We start from the raw sequence: 16,533 nt of genomic DNA, 5'->3' as shown, positions 1-16,533 counted from the left end.
TGCTCCAAAGAACCAGTACTGAGCCTTCAATACATGCCAAAACTGGAGATCCTGAGGCACATTTCCAGGATGAACATCTTTTTCCCATGACACTACTAGACCAAGGCTGGTGATACTGATCCAGTGACTGAGCCTCTGCTCTGGCAAGTCTTGATGCTTACAGAAAAAGACACTGTTTGGACTGGACTATAATGTTTGAGTTTTGGAGTTGTCTAAGATTGGCATGACATGTCCATGCACTTCCATTTTGGAAGGAAAAAGAAAGCACATTACTGTTTGTGCAGGTTGGATTTGAGGAGACTACCATTTAAGCACTGCACACCTTGTATTTAAAAGGCTATTCAAGGTATTACAGTAATTTTTCTCATATTACAACTACAGCATCTCCAATGTACTCTGCCTTCCCAAAATGCTCATTAACCCAGGCCTCCTGAATCACATCTGCTCTTCCTGCCATTCAAACTGCCGAGTGCAAGTCAAGTCCCTTTCTTACAGATCATGAAAGAAGGTCTTGAGAATAAAATTCAGTTACCAAAAACCTGGGAGGAATTCAGTTCAGCAGGAATTCAGTTTGTACCACCAAACCTTGTTTTTTTACACTGTTAAGTGACACACTCACTGTTTCACAGTTAACTGAAAAAGCTGTAAAGCCACAGAACTGTTCTGATCTGTAGTAAAAATACAACCATGAGCTACAATTAAGTTCCTAAATCACTGATAGACAGGTTATAATAATTATTGCAGGCTCATCTCAGCATTTGGAGTTAGACATTGAAAGTAAAAGGGCTTTGGTAGGGTAGAGCTGAGACGGGGTCTGGGACAAACTAAGTGCAAAGGAAAATTGATCCTTCCCTTAGCAGCCTCCCTTACCATGGCTGCATTTGAGGCAGGCAGTCTGGAGCAGGGCTGTAGCAAGATGATAACACAAACCCTGCACTGGCCTCGCTGCTGGCCTGTTGCACAGCAGAAACCCTGGGATACAGGTGTGGGATATCAGCTGCTCACACTGCAGGGTGTCAGGAGCACAGCAGGTGAAGCCCTCCAGATCTGTGAGTGCTACCATAGCACAGGCAGTGAATACTACCTCATCAGCAGACCGCATTATTGAATAGCAATAATTTTCCATAATAACTAATTAATGTCACATACAGACCAGACACTTAGAGAAAGTGCTATAGTTCTTCCTTCATCAAATTGCAGCACTGAGGTTGAGCTTTACTCATCTGCTGGACTGGTAGAAGAAGGTACCTGCACGAGACCCAGAACCTTCCCTTTGGCAGCTGTGGGCTCAATTAAGCTGTTTGGCACCTCCCCCAGCCCTATAGGGCCATTACTTCTGCTGCCTGGACAGCAAACTCTAGTGTATCTCAATGTACCCCACCTATCCCTCACATGTCCTCCAGCTCTCACCCCCCAAAGACAACTCAGCCCTGCAAAAGTGCAGGGCTCACACCTCCCAGGAAAGCACTGCCTGGACCCACACGGGTTCCTTGGCAATCCTGAGATCCTAGGGGACCCCAAGAAAAGTTTATTTTGGCAGGCTCAGTAGCGTGGGCATGGTCAGCACTTTATTCCTTCACTTATCCTGTGTACCAATGGGGGGGACACATCTGTGACACTCCATGTCAAGCATGCTGCCTTTTCATTCATAAAAGGCAGCCTTGTATCTTTAATCACTTTGCCAGATAATAGCAAAGAAACAAGTACTTGATTGTCTGTGTTATCAGACACTATTGGAAAAGTCTAGATAAGGATGCTGAACAACCTTGTCTTATTAGAATTCCACATGCAAACGCTTCCCCATAATCCAGAGTCATCTGTATCCCAGCAACCCTTTAAATTTCATTCTCACTGAATTGCCAGATCTTTATCAAAATATAATTACAGTCTTAATTTGGATGATAAATTTTGATTGCTTGTGCTGTGCCAAAAAAAAACCCCAAAAAGCTGTCAGGTACACAAAAAATGAGGTGCGACTGTGAGATGTGAATCTGCATATTCTGACATTGGTGCATCACCTTTCTTCTTATCAAAAGTTTGGCTCTGATAGCAAGCAGTGAGGTTATGTAGAGGTAAATAGGTAGGGACATGAAAAAAGTGTTTTCTGATGCCATCAAATGAAATTTGCATTAAAAACAGGGAAGAATTTGAAATCTGCAGTTGCATATGAAGATTATCCCTATTACAAAGATTATATACTATTATCATTACGAGGTAAATGATGTGCAGCACTGCTGTGCAAAGTGGAAGAAAACACTGGTCCTTCCTGAAACAAGAAGAGATTGTGTGGAACTCACCTTTTCTCCTCCTGCCTTACCCCTCTCCTTTGATTACTGACAGGAAACAGCACAGTGCTTTATAGTTATATCCAGATTAGGTGGATAGTTACGAAGATTTTTCCAGAACAAGTAGCCTAACAAAAGTATCCCAGAGGAATATAACCACTGCCTACTCTACCAAGAGAGCCCGAAGGAGAGGAGATAGCCCTGCCAGCTACATGGAGGTAACATGGAGGTTACCTAGTTTCTGACTTATCAGAGTACCAGAGTCCAAACCCACTTCAGTTTTACTCTGTTTAAATGCCAGGGAAAGATAATTACTCAGATGACAATGGCATAAATGCAATTAGATGTTTGACCTTAGTGTTTCTTGGTCACATGCACAGAGCTGAACTAACTGATAAATTTGGGGCTGGGAAGTTCTTCTTTTCCTTCTTTTCCACAAACACACTCACACAGAGTTATTTGCACTTTTTCTGCTTCCCTGAGAAGGGTCCTTTCCTAGGACAGATTTGATTTCATTCCTTGAAAATAATTTCCTCGCACCCTGTGGGGGCTTTGGGTACCCAGCCTTGGTCCTCTTTGTTATCTGCTTCTCTAACTTTGATCACCATTGCATGCACCATAAAACACCTCTCTGACACACCTGTGAGCTTGAATTCATTCTCATGGAGGGTATGTTGTCCTCCCCTGAGAAGACCATGCAACATGAGAACAACTGGAACAGTAAGTAAATTCCACCACATAAGCATGCAGAAGGGTTACAGTGTAGATTGAAAGTCACACTGGGTCACAGTTATAGTATGAAAAATGTGCTGCTCTCTTGTGAACAGTGGTCAGCTACATCACTCAGGTGAGGTCTGTTTCCCTAATGCTCCACAGCCCCAGCACTCTCCAAGAGACCACTCCAAACCAAATGTGATTTTGTCCAGAGCCTGATGTAAGCAAACATAGTTGCTAACTAATGGTAAAATTCAAAGCTCACTGAAGTCCAGAAAGATACTGCAACCTTTGCAGTCACGTCTGTGCCCTGGGTCCCATTCCCTAACAATCATGTCCATCACTGACACATCAGTAATGCTTTTGCTGACAGCAGCAGTACAAAGCTTTACAGCTGAATGGTCTGAGGCACTGAACCATTTCATCCCATTGGTGGTAGGAGCTCAGTGGGGCCAAGACTGCAGTAGAAATGCAGGGCAGGAAGGAACCATGTAAGAATTGTCTGGTCTGTAACTTTTCTAACTCTGAAACACAGCTAAAATTAACAGCAAGTGAGGTACCCACCTCCTGACACAGAAAATGTTTCCTATAGTGAATTTTGACTGACGTGTGACCAAACCTGTCCTAAAAATGCCAAAATGCAAAGCCAAGTGTAATTCCACTACTATAAAGTGGACTAAGTATTTTTAGTTCACCCCAATTTTATTATTCTTAAAAAGCCTTAAAGAAGGGCATCCTATAAACTCCATAGGAGCCTGTCCCAGTGCTTTTTTCCTCTTTGTGCTTGGAAAGGTCTTGCTAACCTTCCCTGCTGCAAAGTCAGCTGGCTCCTTAGGGGGAAGGCTGCAGAAGCGGGCATGCTGGCTGCAGTCACATGCAGCTCCCCTCTTCTTTAGATATCAGACTCCATCTCTAGTGCCATAAATTTGCAACTTTTCATCTCAGATAAACTGAGCTGAGACAAAAATGACAGAACTAGTGCCCTGGCCCAAAAATCCTGAACTAGTTTTCATATCAGGCAGTGGGGTAAGTGGGAATGCCTAAGCCCCCAAAGGAGGATGATGAATTGCTGCTTATTCCAGATCACAGCAGAGTTCTTTGCTCTCCTTTTAAAAAAATGAATTTCTTTCCTTCTGGTGAAGGGAGCCATGCTAAAATGACAGGGAAACAAAGTTGCCTATCCACAGCAGCAGATTCAGCCTGGCACTAAGGAGATGGAAAGCTTCCATATGCCATGGTGACAAGTTCAGTACAGCCTGTTAACCATTCCCTCCACCTGCCAGGCACAATGCCCCCCACATAAGCACTGTTAGTGAAGGCAAGGATAAATCTGTATGAAAACCACACTGAGAGGAACACGCCATTTTTAAAGCCTGGCTTTTGTGTCTGAGTTACATGTCCCAACACTAAGGCTAATGTTGAGAGGACTGGCAGAAGAGGTTACCAGATTTACTCTTCCTCTGCACCATGGCATGTTGCAGGGGGAGGAGCCCAAAATGGCCCCTGTGATGGCTGCCGGCATCTTCACAATAGCTGCTACAAGAGAGGCTTATTCCTTCCAGCTACTCTTCAGTAAGAGCTTTCTCTAGGGCAGCAATGGATTCCCCAGGCCTTCAGCCACAGCAGGAACTTCCTGAAGGACCATTTCATATTCAGAAGGAATCACTCTATTCCTATTTATTTTCTGCATCTTTCAATCTTGAGCCCAGATCTCCCATCTTTGAGCTCACAGTTGTCATGACAAACTACAGCAGGAGGTCTGTGGCTATCACATGAACATCCTAAGTTCCTAGTAAGCGAAACTGCAGTCTGGCTTCCTCAGCTGCTTTGAGTGTTCTCCTGGGTGAAAAGACAAGCAAATCTCACCACTGGGAAATGGGATCCCAGAGAGGAATATGACAAGCCTTCCACAGACAAACGGACTTTTGGCATTACACCCTCTGCCTTTGGACCAGCATCATCCCAACAACCACAAGCCCAAATTGCACCAGTGATATCAATAGCTGAATACTTGGAAATATAATCTGGGGATGCTTTTCACTGCCCGCCATTTGGGCTAAGACACTTTACCCTTGATGGACCTGTCTTAACAAACTTATTTATCTAAAAATTACTTGACTGCTTCTGCTGATTCCAGGAACCAGAGACAAAATAACCCTCTGCCCACAGCACAGCCTGGCATCCCAGTGATTTCTACGGAATACAGCAACAGGGCAAATGCAGTGGAGGGAGCAGCACACAAGTGGTTAATGCATGCCAAGAAGAACTATATATACATATACTGTCTCACATAGCCAAAATCTCTCTTGTTGACATTTTCCATTCAGTGCCACTAGAATTAAAATGCTCATAATAAAAACCTGCCAATCAAAAGCATAAAAATTATCACCCAAGCAAAATTCATTTCTATCTATATAGTTAACCAGAAGTCTTTCTGCCTCCTACAAACAACATTAATGCCATCCATTACAACAGCAAATGTCAGTCAAGTTCCTTTCTTTCCACCTGTGATTTTAAAAGTACATTTCCTGTGCAGAATGCTGTGTGCTTGGCAACCTCTGCATCTCCCCTCCTGATGAGTAGCAGAAACGCTGCATGCTAAACTCTCCTGTAATGACATGAATTCCCACATCAGAGAAAAATTCTCAAACTACCCAGGAAAAACTTCAAATAACCTGCAAGGTATTTAACAAACCAGAGGCAACAGCAAAGTAAAACCCTCAAAATACACACACACACACAGAGAGAGAGAGAGAGAGAGAGAAAATAAATGCCCTCTGCTTGACCCAAAATAACAGAACAGTTCTGCATAGGAAAGAAAATTAATTACCATTGTGGGGACCCTCAGTCATTTAGAGTCTCCAGTCAAGGCTGAGAGCCATTCTGAGACTGCAGGTTTTTCCTTTAACTTCACTCCCCAGCTCTGTGAGGAACCAGTTAAAAATGACATCACTGCTCATACTACCCTTCTCCCCTCCCCATTCACTTGCTAAAAAAGCTGAGGCTGCTCCTCTCCCCCTGCATTGGCTCCAGATTTGGTCCTCACTCCTCTTCAGCAAGTTCCTGGTCTGCAGTTGACTGTGTGCAGTGTGGGACAGAGGATGCATCTCTGCGCTTTTCCAGCATCCCCGCTGGCACTCACTTGAGAAATAAAATAGCCTTTCCATTAAGAAATCAGAAGAGGTCTAACCTTGTGATGTATAATGCATTACACAACCAGCTCCATTTACAGATGGCAGACAGTCTTGCTCTTCGAAGTGGAAGGGAGAGAGAGACCCTCCAAGGGGCTTTGCCTTTCACCTCATCTTCCTTAGAGGAGAGGGCTCTCTCTGTGGTTTGCTGCATCCTCCTTGCATTAGGACTGCAATCTATCTTTTTTTTTTTTTCTTTTTTTTTTTTTTTTCCCCTCCTCCTGAGTGTGACATCATCAGACACCAACTCTACTTCTGTAATAAAAAGGATCCCAAGCAGAGCTACCTGGGACGAGGTCATCTGGAGGACCCCGGCGATTCTGGCTCCTGAACAACTGTCGGTTCTCACAAAATTACTTTGCTCTTACACAGTGTCATCGAGGTTTAATAACCCCGCGCCTGCTGCAGACCAGGAGACCCAGCTGCAGGGCTGAGATCAGTCTCGTTTCTATCCCTGCAAGCTCCACTGGCATCAGCAGCGAGCAGGCACCTCGGGAGCGCTCCCCTGGTCCACATCACTCACCTCTCAGCTCCTTTGCTCCCCCCTGACTAGTGGCAAGGATGCTGCAGCAAAATCCCTCAGCCAGCACTCCCGTCTGCTACAAAGCACCCAGCGCACACGCTCCCAAATACTCCTCCGCTCTCCTCAGCCCTTTAAGCATCACTGAGGGGGCCTTTGGAGCACACGGTCCCCCCGGCTGGCAGCTGCAGGAGCCCGCGGCTCCCGGCCAGCCGCAGCGCGGGGCCTCTTGGTTGCCACGGGCCATTTCCCCTTACCTGCATTTTCTCTGGCGGAAGGGAGCAGGGGGCTGTGGCGAGCCTGCCCACCCCCGGGGCAGCCGGAGGGGACCAGGGATGAGCCCCAGCAGCGGCGCTGGGGCGCGGAAGGGATGGCGGCTCCCGGGAGCGGCAGCCTTCCCTGCGCGCTCCCATGCTCGCAGCGGCAGCCACGGCGCTGCCAGGAGAGAGCAGCCTGTGTGCACATGCATATGGATAACATACGCCTCCGTGTACCTGTTATATAGACACAGAGCTACATGCAGATATAAACACAGACTTGCATTCTGGATCTCTCCCCGCTTCCAGCAAAGCTGCAGACGTATCAAATGCTGCACAAGTAAAAGGGCCGATGGGATAAGTAATTTGAAAGACATGCAGATGTGGCACGCAGGGACGTGGCTTAGCGGTGGACTTGGATGTGTTAGGTTAATGGCTGGACCCCATGATCGCAGAGGTCTTTTCCAACTGAAAAGATTCTGTGATCTTGTGATATGACTGCATTAGCCAATGTGCTCTGGCTGGTTTTTGCGCTACCTGCCCATACAGCCTGCACGCTGTGAGGATAACCCTCGCCGCAGTGCTGACTGCAGGTGAGTACCTGACACAGGGCTGGCTGTACGAGCATCACAAAACTTACGCAGCCTCCTCTAAAAGTGGTAGTGCTATGTCACACCCGTCATGTCACGGCACTGCTTTGTAAGCTAGACATGTCTCACATGGAGGGGGACTGGAAGGGTCTTTCAACAGTGAAACCCCCATCAGCCCTCTGAATTAGGAACATGCCGGTGCATCAGACCCCAGAGAAAACGTGTGCTAGAGACAGGGAGTCAGTGGGAAGTTGAAGAAGTCGGTAAAAACCCCGCCTTCAGAGTTTATTCATAACTCACTCCCCCTTCTTTTTCAGACCTGTGCTTTGCACGTGGGCTGGTAACACATTCTTATCAAACACCAGAGCCTTTCTGAATGAGCCAGAATTGAAAACCTGACATCTCCTGTCAGCTGGGACAGAACAACATTACACACTCGTGAAAGGCAGGATTTCCACTATAGAGTCTCCCACTCCATCTTCTAGCAAATATCTCTGCAGGTCCTCTTCTCCACATCACAGCCCTACCAGACTGCACTCATCCTCTCCAGGCATGCAGCAGGAAGAGATCTCTGGCACAGGCAGTGTGAGCCCAAGACTGAGGAGCAGTGACTTTGGTGGATAGGGATGTGGGACCATCTCGGAAGCTCTGCCAGTGTGAACATCCAGATTAATACAAAAGACCATGTCCTCTGGCATCACTCATCACTCAGTTTTCTAACTGTTCTGGTAGGGATATCACAGTCATTAGCAAAGGGGGATCCTACATACATGTAGCAGCATAAATAACATCTCTGGAGAAACATCGATTATACATCATATACTAGATCAAAAGACAAAGAAGAAGAAAGTGTGCTAATTCACCACATTCATATTTTATTTCTAAATGAAGTAAGTGTTTAACCCAGCTTCTAAAGAAAACAAAAAGTGAACCTGCTGTTGCCTGTCCCCTGCATCCAATTCCCATAATTTTTGAGTTCCCTCCCTAAATTTGCCAGAATAATTTGATTATGTTCTATATAATTATATACCTACAAATTTGAGATGAACTAAGTAATTTAAAAATCCAGTCCGTGCCACTCCCATTTGGGAAAAATTTTTTACCCATTTAGGTAAAATTTTCACTGGGAATCTACTGGCTGGTGTGCCCTGTGCCACTGGTGGTCCCCTTGCCATGGGAAAGGGAAGTGTCTTCTGGATTTTCTGAAAAGTCAAAAAGCATTTCAGAGAGTAAAGGGCAAGTCTACAAATCCACACAAAATTCTTACTTCTTCGTTTTCTTTGGTTAATATGACAATTTATTTAATGTTTTTGCTTCCTCTTCCTAAATCTGCTTCTCTTGGGTCAGCACTTTGGAGCTCAAATGCCTATGGATTTTAGTTCCCAATGAAACCTTTGAACGCAGATTTCTCATTTTACTTTGGTTCTCCTAAGCAATGGCATTGTTTTAATCTACAGATGAGAACACTGGCAGACTGCTGGCTGGTTATAACAGCTCTCAGACCTGACAAGTTCCATGCCCATTCCTGGTTGTGAGGTGTTTTTACAGGAAAGCAAACAAACTCATTCCTGTAAGAAAGAACAGGCAAAGAAAGTGTGGGATTGGGTGGTGAAAGGATCCCAACAGAAATAAATTAGGGCTGGAACTTTATCCAGAGCTCTCAGAACTCTCAAAGAGGCAGAAATCCTTTCAGTCAGAAGAAAAGGAAGGTTGTCCACTTCTCCCATCATTTCCCTTCCCTATATAATATGCTGTTATTAACTAACTGTTATTAACTAACTTGATGAATGCAGATTGTTTCAAGTTTTTGGGTGACTGAGTTGAAGATCAGTTCTCAAATAAATAGCATCATCAAGTACTGCTACTTGATGATCATAAGTTCATCAAGTAGCACTACTGCCCTAATATATGCATTTCAGTGTACCTTGGGGTACCTCCAAAGTAAATGGGGCAGAATATGTTCCCTATTACAAGAATTCTCCACTTGCCTTAGCAAGTGCACCTTCTTCAGGAAATCCACTCTCTTCTTTCCTCTAGTACTATGCCTCCCACAAGCGCAGTTTAACAAATGTATTTTACCATATAAATGGGTGTTTCCCTTTTTGAGAATCCTTCAGAGGCAAGTTGAGAGTCCTGGACTACTTTCCTGCTCTGACTGGTCTAAAAGCACTCAAGTCTGGTAACAGACATGAAGGAGTCAGCAGATGAATGGCACACATCTATTTCCTCTGCTATTTTTAACAGCACAGCGTGTACTGAAAGGAAGAACAGAAAGTCCTCCTCTTTAATAATGTCCCTGAAATTTTCGAAAAAATTTAAATTTCAATACTCTTCCATTTCAACCCAAACTATTACAAAGTAAATCAAGGTCACGGCTGTCTGTCACTTACCCAAATTACTCTTGAGTAAAGACAGCCCCCAGCCAAATAATATCAGTCTAAATAGGAATTCAGCCTCTTCTGTTTCATTATCCCAGAGAGGTTTCAATTTCAAAGCTGACTTGGACCACATAAAAGTTAGCTTTTAAGCAGGAGCAGTATGAATATTTCTGCCTCCCCTCTATTTTACCTTCTCAAAGAATGAAAGAAGAAAATAAGATCCAGTACCAGTTCTGGTGACCTGACACAAGAGAAGGAAGCAGAACACAGTGATATTCCTTTGATAGGAAATCTCAGTGCCATTATTTCATCATCTGTGTTCCTTCCTGCTCCACTTGACTGTATGTACCCAAAAAATAGGCTGCTCCAGCCTGCCACACCCATTTCAGAGGAGCTGGCCATGGTTGGCAGGGGCATTGCCAAGCACTCCACCATTTGGCAACAATAGGTGACAACTCAGTCAACCTTGGAGAACCTTAGTGGTGTTGCCCTTCTTTTTCGTAAAGTGCAGCCGGAGCAGGTCCATAGAAAGGCCATGAGGATGATCAGAGGGCTGAAGCACCTCTCATATGAGGACAGGCTGAGAGATTGGGGGTTGTTCAGCCTGGAGGAGAAAGAGAAGGCTCCAGGAAGATCTTCTAGCTCCCTTCAGTGCCTACAAGAAAGTTGGAGAGAGACTTTTTCCAAAGGCATGTAGTGACAGGACAAGGAATGGCTGGCTTTAGGCTGAAAGAGAGAGGGTGGGTTCAGCCTAGAATACTGTGAGGGTGATGAGCCACTGGAACAGGTTGCCCAGAGAAGCTGGGTGGTGGTTGCTCCATACTTTGAAGTGTTCAAGGCCAGGTTGAATGAGTCTTTGAGCAACCTAGTCTAGAGGGAGATGTCCCTGGCCATGGCAGGGGAGTTGGAATGACACGATCTTTAGGGTCCATTCCAGCCCAGGCCATTCTTTTATTCTGTGATGATCCTATGGAATGTGAGAAATGGAAGCAAAAAGGAGGAAGGTAAGAGAAATGTAATGCCTCATCTGCCATGGTATTTGTGTGCCAGCTGCAAAACAAGAATTGCAGAACAGGATCCTCTCATTGACCCTTCTTTTGCCCAACAGTGCATCACTCAATTTGTCTGAAACCTTTGCTTAGCCCCAGGTGACAGTGCTGGGGCTCTTAGAAGAACTGAGCCCTGAGTTACACAAGCTTTATATCATAACTATATTTTGTTTATTATTTTTCACTAGTGTTTCCAGCCTTCCTGATCCTTTTTCACAAGATTTTCTTCTTGTTTATTTCAGAAGAACTATGGACTGTCATAAATATTGATGTTTTATTTAATGTATTTCACTTTTAGCCTGGCAACTGTAAATTTCTGATTGCCAGGGCTCTGCATTTCAAAAAGCTAAAGACACAGTTGTTATAATACAGACTAATAACTGCTTGAAAAGACTACAAGTTTTTTTTAACGCAAATAGAAATACAAGTCACATTCAAGTAACCCACTGCCTAAAATAGTAACCATGTCATTGTCCTAGCACAACTGGTATCTGAAAAGCCTGCAAACCATCAGCAAGAACTGCCCTATTCTGACCTGTTAAAGCAGGGCAGAACTGCAATAATCCCATAGTATTTAATGTGCATTTTACAGCAAGCTCTACCCACAAGCCCAAATAACAACCTAGGGAACTATCACTCTGTACTGACTGCATTGGCACAAATCATTATTACTTATCTAATAATTACTATCACTTCATGGAAAATAGTTGAGGAGTGTAATTTTCACTGCTTTACTTTCAATGCTGCCTTCTCGCTTTGATATCGAGTTAAACCCTGAAGATATATCTGCTGAATTTTACTGACAAATTACATTCATCATCTATGTGCCTGTCTTGTCAAGCGTCTGAGATGTAATACATATTAAAATACTACACATGAATTTCCTGTTAGAACACTTAGCACATACTGTGCTTGATTTCCAAAACCCAAACCAGCACATGTAGTGACCCCCAGGGAGCAGCCAAGCTTCAGGATTAGTGACCTCTATAAGCAGTGGGCACAAATACAAGAATCCAATGGGTATTTTTTCCAAGTGAGCTTGCCATCTGCTGCCCCAGGAGAACCACCCCAATTCCTTTCAACACATACAGAGTTTGAGACAATTGTGAAAATACTGTGTTTATTCTTCCATATCCATATGCTTTGTCCATCAGCTATGAAGGAATAGATTATCATTTGCCCTGTGAGTGCAGTGCTGTGTTTGTGCTCCAAACAGAAGAACACCAGCACATGGTGGCAGGGCTGAGCCATCCACCTGGCTCTTCTGGCTCTGCCAGAGAGGGTGGCCAAGGAGGTGGCAGCTGGAGCAAGGATGGACATGGTTGTGGCAAAGGAAGGGAGAAATCAACCTAGAAAAGATAGGCATGACCCTATATTTCTCAGTCTTACTGCACTTGGTTGTGTGTCTCTGAAAGTTGTGTTTGCTAGTGAAGTTTCCCTGCAAAACTGAAAATGGGATAAAGAAAGCACCTGAACATGCGCTTTTAATTGAGGGGCATGGCATCTCTTCTTAAAAGCTTTGACTGTCTTCTGCTTTTAGCTAAAAAATAGCTTATAAACTCAGTCTGTTCTTGCCTTTGTGACAGTGTAATGGGAGAACAGTGTCATTTTATCCCTGTCCTCATTGCTGCTGTAGGAAAATGAAGACAGGGATGTGCATAATCAAATGGGAGAGAGAGATGTACTGATCTCACATGCTGTCTGTCAAAACAGCTCAAAGAAGGAAGGAAAAGCAGAAAACCTTGAGCCTTCATGCCCTGGAAATAAATGGCCATTTATTTTAGAGATGAGCAGGCTTCAAAGGAAAGGGAGTCTGCAGTGGTCACTTCCAGCTGGAAGGTGGTGAAATCCTGTCCCAGATGGAGATGCCCACTTGCATCGCAGCAAGGCCAAGGCTGTGAAAACCCCAAATGCCTTCTCTATGTCAAACATCTAAATGGATGCTAAAAATGCTTAGTCTGAAAGACAGGAGCCTATTTGGGCAGGCAGGTGACTGAGGTAGATGTGTGCAACAGCAGTGACAGGGCTGCAGTGAGCAGTGATAGTAATCCTCTTTGTGGATCAATCTTCAAAAAGCCAAAAAAAAAAAAAAAAAGAAAAACCAAACCCAAAACCAAACACAAACCAGTGCAAAGAGCTATGTGACACCATGACAACATGCAAGAGAATGTCACTGTACACCTATTTTCCCTGAGTTTCATTAGACAGACCAGAATTTTGTGAAAATATTGACAGGCTGAGGGAAAATCCCAAGTGCCATTTAATTTTGACAGACAGAAAAAAATAATGCCTTGTACAAAGCATGGTAGCTTGACGGTCTGCTTTGTCCCTTTTTATCAAGGACCAGCTCCCAGAGGCAGAAGCCTGGATAAAGGACATGTCAAATTTTTTTTGGAACAAGGAACAAGAATAGCAGAGAGATTTTATGATTAAATATGGGAGAGTGGAAGTGGGGGGAGGGAAGGATGTACACACAGTATATGAAGTAAATGGTGCAGAAGAGACAGACATGGCAATACAGAACTGCCTGATGTGAAACTGAAACCCAGGCTGTCAGGGAGGCATGACCTACCTCATTTACTCACCACAGTCTACAATTGGAAGTCATCCCAACAATTTATCTCAATTCCTTACTCAACCACTTTGTTATTTGATAGGAAAATAGGTTTTTTTCTGCTAGCATGTATGAAACCTGGCTAAACTCCTATTCATAGTAAATCTGGAACTAATTTTAATAATGCCCTTCCTTGGTTGTTGCACTCTTCTTGAAAAAATGCTGTGAAACAGCTACACAGATACTATTATCTCACAGAGACCTAGTGTTGTTTCATTTGGTACTGACAACAGTGACTGAAGTTGGTTAGATAAACGTGGCTGGGGTTGCTGGTAAATGAGGAGTGGTTGGTAAATGAGGAGTGCTGCAGAGTGCCTACTGGCTCTTCTGTTTCTACCCTTCCTCCACTGCAAACACTCCTGTGTGCAGCCCTTACGCTGACTTAACATGGGGCAGTTTGTGCCCTGGGATGGAGCCCCAGAGCCAAAGCCATCCTTGGCACGCTGCTCCAGCTGCCTTGCTCCACCTACTGTGCAAGGTTATTGCATGGTGCCCATGAGGCAGGAACACAAGGTGCCATGGATGGGAATTAGAAAAGGTAAAATAATTTCTCTTTGACAGCATTTAAAATCTGCTTCCCCGGCCCTTTGAAATATGCTTCTCACCAAAGCTCCCTGTTCAAACAGAACTAGTGCACTGTACAGTGGATTGGTCACAGGCGTCTTTGTTCTGCACCCACACAAAATTGGAAGTGACACTTTACTTCCATTGCAGACCAGACATCAAGCAGAGTCATGTCCCCACTTACAGTTTATTTAAAGCCATAGATGGCTTTTTAGGGATCAAAGAGAAAGGGGTATAGGAGGGGGATGCTGCTCAGGGGAAGACTGGGAACAAACCAGTACAGTTCCTTTGACTCCTCCATGTTTGCTTTTTAAATTGCTGAAATGTAATGTGGCAAGGAAGTTACCTAAAGCATGAGACACTGAGTAGTGGGCTATGAAGCTTTTTCTATTTTTTTTAGTACTTAGAGCTCTCTGCAGTACCTGTCACAAAGGTAAGGGATTAGACTGGTGTAAATCAGTGCTATTCCATGAAGAGCAGCCACAGTGGGAAGCCAGGCTAAAGGCTCAGAGGGCTTCACATGCTGAGAGTACAAAGCACCATTAGGATACAAAGCACACTGTCAGCATCTGAGCTCTGGGACAGGATGTTTGGAAAGGGCACACAGATTTTTTTTTTTTTTTATCGTGACTTGGACTCCATTTCAAAGGAATCCCATTTAAACCAGAAACAGGGCTCTGTGCACAGTCAGGCTCTCCAGAGCCAGCAGCTCACCTCTTCCCAGATCAGTACATCTGTGTTACAAGCAGCTGGATGCCCCAGCCCTCTTCGTGCTCCCTGTAACTGGGTTTCAAGTTTACAAGTATCACAAATGAGTTCATTTCCCCTCATTAACTCTCACAAGTAGTTGCTGCTCCTCTGAACTCTGTATTTCTCTGCCCCCAAATCCCTTGGGAGTCTCTGGGGCTGAAAAAGCGCTTCTTGATAGGAGAGGTTTCAGACGGCTGCCCAAACAAGACCAACGAAGGGGCCTCATTAGACTGGACACAGCACTCACAGAATGGATGGGGAGCAGGTTTAAATCAGAGGAGGAACTTATAAAGTAGAAATCTGAGCAGCTTCATTTTTTTCAGATAATTGCTTTCAGCAGGTTTCTTACCCAATACAAGTCTCACCCAAAGCGGTATGACAAACTATTGAGCTCATATTCCAAATCCAGTTTATTTCCCTCTCTCTCCATTCCAGGCCTCTCATTTTCTTACTTTTCTAAGCAGCCCACTAATTTCTCAAAATGACAGCTGAGATCCCAGGCTGTATTGACTGTCAGCTATTGCTCCAAATATGCAGCATGGAAATGTTTTAGACCCCAGAAAGCCCCACACTAAACAGCCAGCTTGAAAACCTTACTGCACCCACTGCATGCCAGAGGAATTTCTGGACTGTCTTATTGACACTTCCATCAAGTCTTCTGCCACACATGAGGCTGCTTTCCTAAATCCCACCTCCCCATGGGGTTTTATTTCCATGTGGGGTTTCTCTCCCTCTTGTTCTGTCTCATATGATTTTCATGCTGAAAGCTTTAATGGAGTTTTTTTCAAAAAGCAGAATGAACAACCCAAAGCAACCACACAGTTAGGGTAAGACTCAGCACAGGGATATTAAAACAGCATGTGCATTTCCCTCCAAAACCCAGCACTGAAGACATAATGACATTGAAAGCTGAAACAAAAATAAAGAAAGCCTCATAAAGGTAGGTGAAAAGACTTGACTTTTTCCCTGTGTACAACATACACTGTGGAGAAATGTTTCCCACTGCAAAACTTCCATTAATGACCCTTGGCTATTCAAGGGTCAAATTATTCAAAAATAAGGAATGCAGAAAACAAATCCAACCAAACCTACCACGTGGATATGGTCATTACTGAGACAAGGAAAATTCCAGTCATCAAAATGCCAGGTAGCCTGTCAGGTCTGGGCTTGGGCCCTCTTATCACAGAGGCTTTATATATGATCTTGAGCAAACCACTTCGGGTGGGATTCAGTTGCTTAAGCAAAGGTGTCCAGTACCATTTGAGATGCCCTAGGGTACACAACACATCTGTACAGGGCTGGCCAGTTGACACAAAATAGAACCCTGGTATAGCAGCTAGAGGCCAGGAAGGATTTAGACATCTGTGATGCATCCTGTACTGCTTTCTGAGTGTCTGCTCTAGATACCTCATGCAGCTTTCCAAGCCTAGTAGCTTCTAAGCTGAAGCACCCATTACTCAACTCTCCTGAATGCTCCCCCCAGGCTCTGCACTCCTTGGCCCAAGGAACTGCCCCCACCAGGCTGTGCTTTCACTGGAGAGCAGCTGGCACGGCTGAGAACATCCTACATGCTGCAGCCCAAAGCCAGGGACTGTAAGCACTAGGACTCTGTCCCCAAGGG

At 44.5% G+C, this 16,533-nt stretch overlaps 1 protein-coding gene across 1 annotated transcript in view; it reads right to left on the bottom strand.

Annotated features, from left to right (window-relative positions):
• Nucleotides 1-4,468, bottom strand: part of NHS (NHS actin remodeling regulator) — a 47,491-nt gene extending 43,023 nt beyond the window's left edge. The window contains exon 1 of the mRNA XM_066340550.1: nt 4,444-4,468. Coding sequence (XP_066196647.1) covers nt 4,444-4,468 — 25 coding nt within the window. The remainder of the gene's footprint in view (nt 1-4,443) is intronic.
• Between the last annotated feature and the right edge of the window lie 12,065 nt (nt 4,469-16,533).

The sequence above is a fragment of the Sylvia atricapilla genome, chromosome 2 (genome assembly GCF_009819655.1).
Source record: "Sylvia atricapilla isolate bSylAtr1 chromosome 2, bSylAtr1.pri, whole genome shotgun sequence".
NCBI lineage: Eukaryota > Metazoa > Chordata > Aves > Passeriformes > Sylviidae > Sylvia > Sylvia atricapilla.
The sequence above is the reverse complement of the archived record's forward strand: the minus strand, read 5'-3'. Positions and strand labels throughout refer to the sequence as shown.